Genomic DNA, 14131 nt, shown 5'->3' with positions numbered 1-14131 from the left:
AAGTTGCACAAATTTGGGACCTTTCAAGGTGGCTCAAATAAAATGTATAAATGTACATAATTCTTAGCCATACTAAAGATTGTTTCTCTATGTTATAAGTTTTACTAGATTGATAATTACATTTTATTTAGCCATAATCATTCCAAAGGTATTGTATTTTATCCACTGAAATGAAAAAATTCACTTTCATTTCGTTATTAGAAACTGTTTTTTATTTAAAATGTTAGAAAAGAAATCGTTATCATTTTAGCTTCTTTTATTTAATAACGGTCATGATATAACACACTAATTAAAAAAAATACAATACGACATTTTATCTCACAAATATAATAAAATGTTCAGCCAAAATAAAAATTTATTTTTATAGTATTCATAATTGCTAATTTTTTAGGAAAATGTAGTTATAAAATATACGAAACGCGTTTAAAAATACAAAAATCTATCTATCCGTTAAATAAAATATTAATATCAAAATAAGAGTTGCACGTTTCATGTTAATGAAATTTGGAACACTTTATAAGTAAATTTTTACCTAGAAGTACGACGACTTGTGGTAGGTGGGCTCATCGCACTATCAGAATCAGTAATATACTTTTCATCCTCGAATTTATTTAAATTCTAAAATAATACGTAGGTTTATTTTTAAATTATTTCAAAATCGATATTATATATATTTCAAATATAATTTGAAAAAAATAAAATTAATACCTCCGTGTCCGAATCTTTTATCTGTAACGAAGTAGTAGATTTCTTCCTCTTAGACTTCGCAATCGATTTGAGAGGTATGTGCACATGTGGTCGACTGTTATTGCGATGAACTACAAACAAAATTATATTGACTAATATACCAAAGGTTTTTTAAAAATCGAGACGAATACCAAAATCAATACATATACTATGGTATATGATAAGTATGCATAGTGATCCCCGATCGTATAAATGGGACGGTCATTATATTATTATAATTTAATTACAGATTTATATTGTAATAAGCATTTAAAGAAATTACTGTAATGGTAAAGACCTAATCTAAAATTTATGACCTCAAAATAAATTAAAAAATATGATTTTTTAACAAATTTCATGAAATTTTTTTTACTTAAGGATACATGGTATTCTGTATACTATATAATTTTGTTTGAAAAAAAAAAAGATAATTAAAAATCAACCATGAGAATTCACCTTGTCACAAATGTTGCGAAATGTCATTGCTCTTACATTCAGGCAATTCATAACAGCTATGTAGATAATAATAGAAGTGCGTGACATCTAATATTATTTTGTTTTAAAGTTTGACGTTATTACTTCAAATATAGTTATGTTTAAGCATGTATTAAATATATAACAAGTTAATCAGAAGAAATTTCATGACGCTGCACATTGAACTTATCCATAAGCAATAAAAACTTTACCAAAATCAATTGATTTTTTAGTTATATTTTGTAAACTTTTAAATTGAAAAATAATGTAAATCTAACAATGCTACCACCCACCAATAAAATCGTCTTCGCTAAGACGTCTATCGTCGGGCTTTGGAGATCGTCCACCATCAAATTTTGATAAATCAAATCGACTTGCATCACCTTCACTCGAAACCCCTGCAAAAACACGTTCCATTTCTTCATCCAAATTTCTTTCTTCATGACATTTTGATTCATCATTTAGAGATTTTATATGCTCGTCCTAAAATAAACAATTATTTGTTTTAAAACAACTTCAAAATTATAAGAAAATGATTTTAACAAATAAGTCGACAATTATTAGTAGTTGAGGTTTTTTAATTATTAATTTGAATATTTCTATGAATTATATTATAATTATCTACATAAAATAAAATATATGGAGANATTTCTATGAATTATATTATAATTATCTACATAAAATAAAATATATGGAGAATAAAATAAAATCTAATATGTATATATATATATAGAATTTGAATTTTAAAAATTAGATAAAAAACGAATTAATTGTCCAAGATTATTTATAAAAATTTTAATTGCCAAATAAATAATATATACTAACAATGTATATTTTTTTTTGGTAGTTGGAAATACATTAAACGTTATACGCTATACCGGCTTACCGGTTATACCCAACTGTTTGATTACCAATCGAGTGTTCTACTACAGAGCTAGCTAATTTGCAAATTTGTCAAGGTAATAATAGTACCTCATTTATTTTTAAAAGTCTTAACCTAATTATTTTATATCATTAAGGTATAAGTAGGACTACTTAAACAAATACAATACATTTTAACAATGATGCAATTTTAAATATATTTTTAAATAGAACTATTTCAACGTTACATAATCTTACACTTTTCATACAAATTTTAATAGCTTCTTCTTCGACTTTGTTTGCTATATCACAACGTATCAGATGGAAGAATAAATTAATGAAACAAAATTTGGTTATCAAGTATAAAAGAATGATTAGAAAAAGTCTACTTCTAAAAAGAGAGATTCAAATATCAATAGACATAACGTAAAATTCAATACATTAACGTTCAATGTAGGTACTTGTAATTAATAGTTTTGTTTACAGTTATGCCTCATAGCATTATAGTAGTATAACTAATTGCTATTTTATGAAGAAGGTAGATAAATATATTATTTTAGTATAATCTATACATGTATGTAGATTGCTCACGTACCACAATTAAGTGTTTAATGTATATTATTGTAACTATTGAGCAAAACAGCATTTTTTTTTACCTTTTTAACTAACTATATATTACAATTAACCAAAAAATGCGGATAAGAACTCTATAAATTAATTCATGAATTATATTCTATGAAATATTCTTTATCAATTACTTTATTAACTACTCAAACACATTTCATGCAATTTACAGAAGTAAATAAAAAACTGATGTTTGTAAAGGAATAGCAATAGCTGAAAATAAATTAACCAAAAACACAACACGTTTAATTTTTATCATTTTAACTTTACATTATCAGTTACAAGTATCTGACCATGTAAAGCACTATTATGTTTTGAAAATAATAAGTATTTTGTTTTTAAAGCTATATTGAAATAGTTGACTCACTAATAATTGTTATGTTTTATGACAAGTATTAAAATATTCAAATAAAACCTATGGATTTATTTTTTTCTGGAGAAATCGAGAAGTATTATAATTGACGACCAAAATAATTTTCATATTTAGATTTAGGTTTTATCATCTAATTTTTCAGGATACTTTAAGCAAATTGAGAAGTTTTAAATATTAAGCTTTGTTTCGTGTAATAAAATAATCAATAGTGATGACAACATAGAATTTTTGGTAAATAATAAAAACAAAAATAAAATATTGTTCAAATTTTTAATTAAATAACAATATGCAGTAGCATATTATATTATTTAATAACTAATATGAAAAACTCTAGTTACGTTTTGATTAAAATTATTTTTTATTACAGCAATAATAATGGTAGAAAATGAGAAGTACAAACCTTTTTGAAAAACAAAATATATTAGAATATAATATATATTTTAATGTTGATATATTATATCAGCAGTGTCATTAATGATATACTTTTGCATTAACGTTTATAAATAAATAATTGAAACGTCTAGGTCAAGGACATGAACGGTCTGTGATTCTAAAACATTGAAATCAATTTAAAACGCTTAGCTATCGAACACTATTGAGTTCAATAAACGAAACCTTCATTCTCTCCTTTCACGGCCAAGGTTACTGGACTATTTTCAAAGACCGGTTCAGCGAAACAAATTGGCGAATGTTTCTTCTGTTGTTATTTCATGAAAAGATATCTTAAGGCACAACAGCTCATTTTTTCTAAGTGTTCTCAGCGCAATTTGTTGTTAAGGTGCACGGTTGGGTTGGCATATAATATATAAACTCTACAATTAACTTAAGAAATGGTATATATTATTTTGAAAATTACTCAGAATAGATACCCCAAGAAATAATACTTCAATCTAACCTTTAAGCGTTTATTAAATCTCTATAGAACAACTAATTTATTGAACTTTCCTAATAATTTTATCAATTTTTTTTGGTAATTTGTTATTTAAATCAACTTACAACATAATAACAACAAAAATTTTAATTTTTTATTTTAGTTTATAATTGAACATTATAATTATTATTATTAATACTCAGTATTGACTCAATTTTATCGCAACACAATTTAAAAAAAAAACACATTCTAATGGTGGTGTTGATAAATTAAGAAATTTAGAAATTAAAAAAAATAAATGAATTATCCTGATATTTAGATAATTATTAGTGTTTATAATTTTAATAATTTTATGTAAAAATTTATGAGTGCATTCATAGAATTAAAAATTTATTACTTTTTTTAAATACAATTAAGTATTTAATATACAATTTTTCAGATAATTATATTTTGTTACTACGTATTAAATATCAACAGTAATATTATTATAATTCAATTTAGGGAGTTTACACAAATAAAATTCAAGCTACTAAGTTTACACAAAAAATATATATACCTAATGTTTAATGTAATTAAGTTGCATACAAATTCTTAAAAAGTAAACAGATTTTAACTAATTCGATGCTCACTATATGTTTGTGCTATATGATACTAATCATTAGGGTTTTATAAATTAACAAACAATTCAGAAATAATAATACATTAATTTTTTGTATGAAAAATTAGCCGTTTAAAAAATTGTAATTTATTGTTTAAACAATTAAATTTTAAAAATATATTATTATAATGTATATGGTCAACTTTTAAGATCAATAAATAATCAAAATTATAACACACTAAATAGACAAGTTCTCGGAAATTTAAAAAGAATCTAATAGGCATTAAATAGATTAGTACATTATAAATAACTAAAATAATTTTAAGCCTTATTAGCATGTGACCAATTTGATTTAAAATAATAATAAAAATGTCTATAGGGTTATAATTAAATATATAGACAGAATTCTTTAAGTGTGAAACAATTCTTTGAAGTATGCGCGATAACTAACGTAACATTCTTTGCAAAGGATGCAACAAACGTTTCAAGGTCATTAAAATGCTGAGGCCGCTCGATAATAGTTATAGCCGTTCTATAACCCAGTGTCACCAACGTGGCAACTCAGGTTAATAAAATAAGACGGATACAGGTTTTTCTTAAATTAGGGTATTTAACGAAAACAAATTATTTAGCTTCTATTATAATTATTAGTGAATTAAATAAAATGAAATATCAAAAATACCAATTACAAATTTAGTTTCCGAAAATTATACAGAATTGTTAAAATTTATCATCCAAACAGATAATAATATCAAAATTTGGCAATATTCGTTAAAAAAAGGAAAATCTAGACACGTATAACTAATGTATTTAAAAATACTTATTAGAACTTGTACGTTAATAATGTAATAAGAATTGTTAACGAGTTAATATTTACAGAATACTTTTTGAGTTTATTATTTATTACTTATTTAGTTGATTCTAACTCAAGTGCTTATAATTAAAATACAAAAAAAATGATTTGAACAATTATAAATACCCGAAAACGTATAATGAATTTATTATTTAATTAATCATTTTGATTAATTTTATTTAATTAAATTCAAGTATCTAAATAATGACATACATGGAAAATAAAACTAGGTTCAAATTTTGAATTTATTGATCAATGACGTCAATGGCGTCCGTCTTGATATGTCCAATGAATAAAAAGAAAAAGTATTGTTTGAATTAAAAGTGCAAACATCGAAGCTAGAAATGCTTGATATAGATCAAACTTTGTTTATGGAATTATATTTTTAACGTAGTGAAAAGAAAGAGTTCCTTTCAATAAAACCAGCGTAATTATAATATTTTAAAATTTATTAATCACATTCTACATAAAGTATTTAGCATTACTGTAGTTAATTATTGTCTTGATATAAAAACTTAGTAATAGTTCATGCATTCTAGCTTAAATTTAATTAATAATAATCCTACTATTTATTTTTATTCAAATATGAAAGGAATATTTTAACAAATATAATTTCAATGTTAATATTAGAAAAGACTTTCATAAAACTTTTTTCTATATTTTTAATGATAATTTTTTCTACCTTGAAATTATAAATTTAAGTAAATAATGAAAATAATATTTATATAGTTATACTCTCTTTACTGATATTTTGATTGAAAATTATACACAATAGTAAGAAAAAACTATATTTTTAATTTAAAGATAATATAATTTCAAATTTTATTTGTCAATAAGTTGATTCTTTAACGTACAAAATCAACAAAAATAACTTCAGACAATTATATGTTTTGTTATAAGTTCTTTATGAATTAATTTGAGATTTTTGTATGACGCATTATTAGCTAAATTAAGTTATTAGACTTATACATAAACGTGGCCTTTCTATCTATTAATATTACGTGAAAATATAAGAAGCGCTTTTTAAATTTCTGTATAATCAACTATGAGGGAGAAAATATTGACAAACCAGCTTAATATTAGATTTATGATAGTAAAATGATGGATTTATTATTTACAATGCTATTTACTGATAGCAAAATATTATATAAAATTAATAATTTGATATCCTTGAGTAAAAAGTAAATTTACTAGACAATCTACGATTAGTAATTTAGCTATTTAATTACAATAATAACGAATAAAAATTTTAATCCTATAAAATATTTAAAAAGCAAAAACTATGTAATTATAATTTTATTTGTAACATAACATGTTTAATATGTATAAGTACTATAAATGTATATATACAGAGTGATTCCTGTANCATGTTTAATATGTATAAGTACTATAAATGTATATATACAGAGTGATTCCTGTACTGCGTCTTAAAATATATTTTTATATTCTTGCTTAACAAAAGAAGAATTTTATATAAAAATAAATCGTACAAATATATTCAGATGTAAATAGAAACTGACCTTATACAAACTGTGGTCTTATAAAATCAAAGATCTTTCGCTGTATAAATACAAATAGATAAGTACTTTAAATACATCAAAAGATCTTTTAATGTTGTGATTGCTAAGTGTACTTAGCACCCACAAAAATTTTAAGCTATTATCTCTTTCGTTAAATTTTAAGTTTCGAATCTTATTCTATTATTTAATATTTGTATTAGAAGCAAAAAAGTTGATAGCTGATTAATAAATGATTTTAATTAAAACCCCTATAGTAATATAAAAGGAATTAATTGTTTCTTTACATTGTGTTAAAAATGATAAAGCATTTTTATTTTAACTAAAAGTCTACACGCGACACTATATGTATACAGATAATCAATTACCTGCTCCACTTCGTCGAACATAATGTATTAAAATCTAACAAGGTAAATTTTATCATGAAGATTCCAAGAGATTTAACAAGTATAACAACTAAAGGTTTTTCAACGTGTGATATAATGAAAAATAAATTAATAGTTTTAGAAGCTAAAAATGTAGATGGTAAAATAGAAATTTCAAGAGGTATAGATGAGATTGGCATTTTTTTAACTTCTGAAAAATTCCTGGGATGTCAATTAAGTACAGTATTTTTTTTTTATTCAAGGAATTGTTAAAGTTAAGTATAATAAACATATATCTCTTTAAAAACGATAATATAAATACACAAAATAAGAGTTTATAAATAGTAAAATTAAAAAGTATACAACATCCAGAATTAAAAAATAAAAATTTATTTATTTATTAATTATTAATAATATATCACAATATCTAGAAAGATTACAAGGTCTTGTTATGAAAAACTTTTATGGAAATCCCATAGAACCATATAAAATAAAAAAACAATAAATAACAGACAAATATTAGTCTACAAGAAATTGAATTTTTAACACAAAAAAAAATTGTTTGATTTATAAGCGTATTTTTGAAAATTATAAGTAGTAAATGAAACAATCGTAATTGTGTTAAAACACAATTAATTTTGAGTTCCAAGTTTTGATTTACTGTTTGGACAAATTAATATTCAGTTCTGATTAAATACAATAAACTACAAAATGTAAAAATTATCCCCCTAAAACGTCAATGATAATTTTACACGAGATAATCATTGTTATATTTTTAATCGAAAGTGTCATCATCATTAACTATATATTTTTACATAATTGCTTAGTTTAAGTTTTTCTTTTTTACTTCTATATTTTCTCCGATGAAGTTGGAAATATTATTTAAACGGCAATACAAAAATATTAAAATTAGTTGTTGTGAACAAGGTTAAAGGTAAATCATAAATATAAATAGGTTTATATTTTTTTGGCAAAAATGTCAACCATTTTGATGCAAATCTAATATTAGTATATGTTATACACAGATGTATTTTGTGATTTTGGCAAGCTAAAATGACGGAATTGACAAAATAACAATGTAAATTTACTTGAAAAAATCAGGTAGCAACAATGCAAATATTTTTTATTCAATAAATTAGAGACACAATATTAAAAGGAAAAGACTTTTAAAATGTTTAATTAAAATAACTAACGAAAGTTTTATATATGAACTAATTGTTGATCAAGGGGTTGACCTCGAAGAGGATATAAAAAACGAATTTTTATATAAATTGAAAAACAATATGGTATTCAAAAAGAGTTTTTCATCAAGATACTAATATTTCTAGCAGTATGTTACTAAATAATAATTAATTTAAAATATTAATTTATGATGCAGTTTTTGGAGTTCAGTTATAATTATTTTACTTATAGCTTACATTTATAAGTATCATGCAAAATTTAATTGACACTAATCAACAATAAGAAAGTTGTATAATTCAAAGGAACGCCGCTGTGATGTTTATGAGTAATTAAGAGAACGTTATTCTAGTCTAATTTACATTTTAACTTTGTTCTTAAGTATTAAACTTAATTTTAATAACGAATAGCTTGGTAAGAAGATAACAGGAAATCGATAACCTATTTAGTGCTTCTCATAAACAAAATGTAAAGATTTAAAAATAATTATTCCAAATAATAATATGTATAATAAGAATTAATCATCACTTAATAAGTCATAATATGTCTTGAAATTTCTTATTAATTTATCGCGAAATGTATTGTATTGTATTTATATATATAAGCCTTACCTGTAAATTAATTAGTCCAAATGAAGTATTTGGTTGTGAAATATCTTTATCTTCGTTTGAACTCATAACGATTGATTATCTGTATACTTATTGGGGTTATTTCAAATTAAAAATTATTTTAGATATTATTTGTGAAGTAAAAGTAATTAGTATAAAGATTTTTATTAAGGAATCTTTTTTCTAGGCGATCTTCCTTTTCTAGCAGGTTGACCGTAAGAATTCATTAATAGTCGTACCGGTTTCCCTTCTGGTGATAGATATACTATTTCTGTTGTTTTGGAAAAAATATGAACCTACCTAAGAAAAAAAAATTAAAGTAATTAATATATTATTTTTATAAGATATAAAGTTTAAATAATAATACTATATATATATAATTATTATTCTTATAATTTATAAATATTCTCAGGCCGAAGGAATTTTAGTATATCCAGATTTTTGTAATTTTATATTGACTTTAAGATCACATACTAAAACGACAAACATTTTTTAAGTTTTTAATCAGTATCATATAACTCAAGTACCCCCAAATTATGTCTGGATGCATTTTCTACTTATATCCAAAAAATATTGTTTAATATTCCGACTTATGGCGATTTATAATGTTTCATAAATTAAGCGTATAGTATTAACAATAGACATTTTTAGAAAGAGCAAAAATTTTATTATGGTCAATTTTTTTTTCAACTGCAATAATGCAATAAGACAAATTTGAAATTCAAGTAATAGTGCCGTAGTTAGATCGTTATTATTGAATTAAAAGGGTCATAATTTGATTTGGTTCATAGTAAAAGCAAAAATGAGTCAAAGTTTATAATATCAGTAACAAAATGTAAGATTAATTTAACATTTATATGCTTTCATAACAATTTCCAAAAATATTTTGAAGAACAATTGGACTAGAATTAACTAAAACTAGAATCACTTTTTTTAAGATTTAAAAAATCTTAATTTAGTGTTATTTATGTTAAATTATTTTGATACAAGTTAAACGACCTTTTAATTAATAATTAATTATTTTAATTAATAAATTTATTATTCATTTTTATAGTAATAGCTTTAAAGTTATTATTTTGTACATTTTGTATATTTATATATCAAGCCTATCTTAAAAATTCAATAAAAAACTTTACATTGTGATACTTAATACCAGGATTCTTACTGTTTTTAGTATAAATAAAAATAAATTTGATTTGTAAAGTTAAACCCTTTTTCCCGTAGCAAGCACGTTTATGTCTCCTATGTTTACACAGATGGTAAAATAATATCAAATAGTAAGTAGTGGAATACTAACTATTAACACGCTGTTTTCAAGGTTTGATAGTTTAAAAGTAAACTGAATCGATTAGATAGCTTTAAATATAAAAAAAATTATTAAATTTAAAACATTATTAAACAAAAAACATGATATTTTTTATTACGCCTTTGGACAACTTTATTAGTTAATCATTATCAATTATACAATCAGTTAAATATGATAAAATAAGTGTATAAGATAAAAGTAAATTAAAATAATAAGCTAAAATTAACAAAAGGTGCCATCGATGACACTTTCATTTATGGTTCACTGATTAATTGATTTTTTTTATTATTATTATTACATGTAGAAACAAAAATAATTTCTATTAGATAACTCTTTTAATGAATTACATTTCGAGTTGTATAAAATTGTCATGTAATTGTTAAAAAATATATTTAAAGCAAAGTAAATTAATAATTGTTAAGTTTTCAATTATTATTGTGTAAAAATTAAGTGTGCCTATGATACATAGGCACGATGGAAGGGCAAAGCTAACAATTTAGTTGCTTAGCACCCCGCTATTAAAAAAACCTTACAAGCATGAAAAAAAATAAAGGTTTTTTTTTTAAGAGAAATCCGCAAAAAACATTATAAAATTGAACCCCGAAATTCCAGCGACGACACTTTTGAATTATTAAAACGGAATTGTTAAAAAACATGTTTAAAACTAAGTAAATAATTTAAAAGTTTAAAATATCTCGTGAGGCCAATGTTAATTTTAAAATTTTTGAAAACGCAACAACCATGTATTAAAGCAGAAGTCGGCAATTAGTTTTTGAAATGACCGGATGGTTTTCAAGGCCAGGAAAAAAAGTTTGATGTAGCCAATAAATTTATTGTAATATAAAATTTGTTTTCTATATACATTATATTATTAAAATAAGAAACAAGAAAGTAAAATATTATTGGTGGGTCATTAATTTCCATATGTGGTCCGTATTAGACCGCCTATTTCTGCATCATAGAAATAATTAAATGTGAGATAACATAATATTTATGATAGAATTCATTACTAGTATAATTTTATATATTACCATAATAATAAAAAAAATCAAAGATATTAAAAAAATACTATAAAACAATGAATTCATTAATTCATAATATTACACTATTGTTAAATTATTTGATGACTACATATAAACAATTAAATGCGATTGAAAGTATTCTTACTTAATTTTTCAATAATTTAATTTAAAAAATATTGTAAAAATGGTAACATATAACCTAATTATTAAAAATGTGATTTTTTTTTCAATGTCAAACAACTGTATCAAATCTAACGCCATTAAGCGATTATTCGTCAGTGTTACAGTAAAATTAATATTCACTCAATTTTATTGAATTTTACCGTTTTAATAAATTTTATATTTAATGATTAAAATTTTGACATTTCTTACATGATCAAAAAAAATAATTTAATTATTTGTACTATAATAAATTTACACAAAAATCGTTATTTTATTAAGGATAATTATTACGCCATATTAAAAACGTAAAATACTAAATATTTAACAATAAATTAAAAATAAGATAAATAAAACAAAAAATATAAATCATTATTTTGTATTAATTACTTCAAAATAGGTGAAAATTAAATCTACTTGTTGTTGTAACTCAAATAAAAATTATCATTGACTACAAACACATGTAAAAAAATTTAATGGATAGTATGACTTACATTAATGCTTAATTTTACCAAATTCAAAAAAAAAAAAAACATGTCCCTTTTTTAGTATAAAAAATTTTGATAATTCTAGTAGATATATTCAGTGATTTAATTTGTGTACTGGGAAAGATATACTTAAGAAAAATCTTCACAATTTAATTTTTTTTGTTTTTGATGATCTATCCCTCTCGTTCTCCTTAATTATACTTTGAAAATTACACAAAAATATTATACTCAAAAAGTCGCAAAAATGTCATGGATATATACTTTGGAAATTTTTAATAATTTTTGTAGCTTTTTGAGTTAAATATTTTTTTAGTTTTAAATTATTTGCCCTTATCTATTATCGTAGGATAGAATATATTTAGTATTATAACCAGATTTATGTAAACCGAGTTTAACTGTCATTGACATCGTGACATGAAAATAAACAGTAATAAACGTAATGAACATTATAATTAACTATTCGTATTTATATGTTTACATGAAACTAAAATTTTTATGTAATATCATTTAAAATACTTTTTGAAATCCATGATCTAAAGACAAAAATTACTGTAGTATCGATATATACCAATATAATATTCTTAAGTAGTCATAAATTAATTAAAGAAAACTTAGTGTATTTATATCAGCAACTCAGGAATTATTTTAGTTAAAACGTTTCTTATGTCAATGGTATTTAACTAAAGATGTAAATAAATATACCGTGTAAGTAATGTATTTATAATTAATGTAAATGAAAATATAATTAAAATTATGAGTTTAACTAGTTTTACTAATGCATAATTGGTATTGATTTACATTTAAAATCTGTCTGCTAAAACAGTTCAATTTTAGCAATTGTGTGATAAGTAATGTTATCGATTATGTCATATAATGATATAACACAAATTTATGATTAACTGACTTTTCGTTATATATTTAGTTTTTTATACACAGTATTTAAAACCCATTAGTTTTATCAGTTAAAAGTAGCTTAAAATAAGACAAAAAAATTTAATTCTGGCTAAATAGAAGCCACTATTTAAAACTAAATAATCACTTATGTAACTAGATTTTCTTAAAATTGTTTACATACCCTAAAAATATTTTATTCGAATGTTCTTTGAAGGCAGGTCAAGTTTAAAACTGACAAATTTGTGTAAGTACAGTTTCTTTTTGCTTATTTTTCGCGCGACAGTGGTAAGTTATTGAAACAAATAAAAGTAAAAATTCTTGTACATGTAACTCAATAAACCTCTAAATAGTTACTATCTTAACGAAAACAATATAATTCTCACAAAAGAAATTTTACACGTTATTGGGTTTATACAGAATGATTATTAGTGTCAACTGAGAGAAAAAAAATTAAATATTGTTGTCATATAAGATAAAGTACATGATATATTGCTACTTTAATATGATCAGAATGAAGAGAAAAAAATGAAAACAAAAAAGTTAAATAAAAACCGATTCAACTGAATGCGATCGACCCACGACTGCATACCGCGGACAAGCTGCGAATATAATGAGTAAATGTGGTGCGGACCTGGGCAACGGATCTGCAGGGTGAAACCTGCGGATACGATGACTAACCATGTTAGGAGTAGGGTAGTGGTGGCGATGGTCCGGGTCGGCAGCGTGACAAGAGTAATAAGAACAGAAGCCGCATGTTCGTCTGTCGTCGGGTATTGTCGCAGTCATGCGTAACACTTTCGTTAACCTGACTCCCATAAATTCACTCAGTCGAATGCTATCTACCAGCAGAACTCAATCAACATTAGTTACACATATTACACAAGATAGCGTTACTTATAAAATAAAATTAAACATTTAAAAGTAAATAGACAGGGATGTATTTAAAAATTTTTGATAAAAGGGCACAAACAACTTTTTATGTGGATACATTTTTTTTTTTAATCAACTATTTTTGTTAATATTGTTACATAAAAAGGAACAAAAAATACCACATACATTCTTAAAAGATATATTGAACAATTTTTTCAACAAAACAAAATTTGGAAAGCTTTTTTGAAAAAAAAAATCATTTTAATTTGGATGTAAAACTAAGAAGGTATTGGTGTTTGCTCATAAAAATTATCAACTTTTACTGGAGCGATATTTATGACCT

The 14131-nt window shown here is 23.3% G+C and overlaps 1 protein-coding gene across 5 annotated transcripts in view; it reads right to left on the bottom strand.

Moving 5' to 3' along the window:
• LOC126897080 (band 3 anion transport protein) overlaps positions 1–13584 on the bottom strand; it is a 30634-nt gene extending 17050 nt beyond the window's left edge. For 2 of the 5 annotated variants that reach the window (XM_050670490.1, XM_050670492.1), the window contains exons 1-5: positions 13100–13579; positions 9053–9349; positions 1494–1683; positions 709–818; positions 533–618 (exon numbers count right to left, since the gene is read on the bottom strand). In XM_050670490.1, the coding sequence (XP_050526447.1) occupies positions 533–618; positions 709–818; positions 1494–1683; positions 9053–9118 (452 nt within the window). In that variant the 5' untranslated portion in view covers positions 9119–9349; positions 13100–13579. Of the gene's footprint in view, positions 1–532; positions 619–708; positions 819–1493; positions 1684–9052; positions 9350–13099 lie in introns of all 5 variants that reach the window. The other 3 variants (XM_050670494.1, XM_050670491.1, XM_050670493.1) reach the window with 3 other exon arrangements.
• Positions 13585–14131: the final 547 nt, after the last annotated feature.

The sequence above is a fragment of the Daktulosphaira vitifoliae genome, unplaced genomic scaffold (genome assembly GCF_025091365.1).
Source record: "Daktulosphaira vitifoliae isolate Bord-2020 unplaced genomic scaffold, ASM2509136v1 Scaffold_1, whole genome shotgun sequence".
Lineage (NCBI taxonomy): Eukaryota > Metazoa > Arthropoda > Insecta > Hemiptera > Phylloxeridae > Daktulosphaira > Daktulosphaira vitifoliae.
The sequence above is the reverse complement of the archived record's forward strand: the minus strand, read 5'-3'. Positions and strand labels throughout refer to the sequence as shown.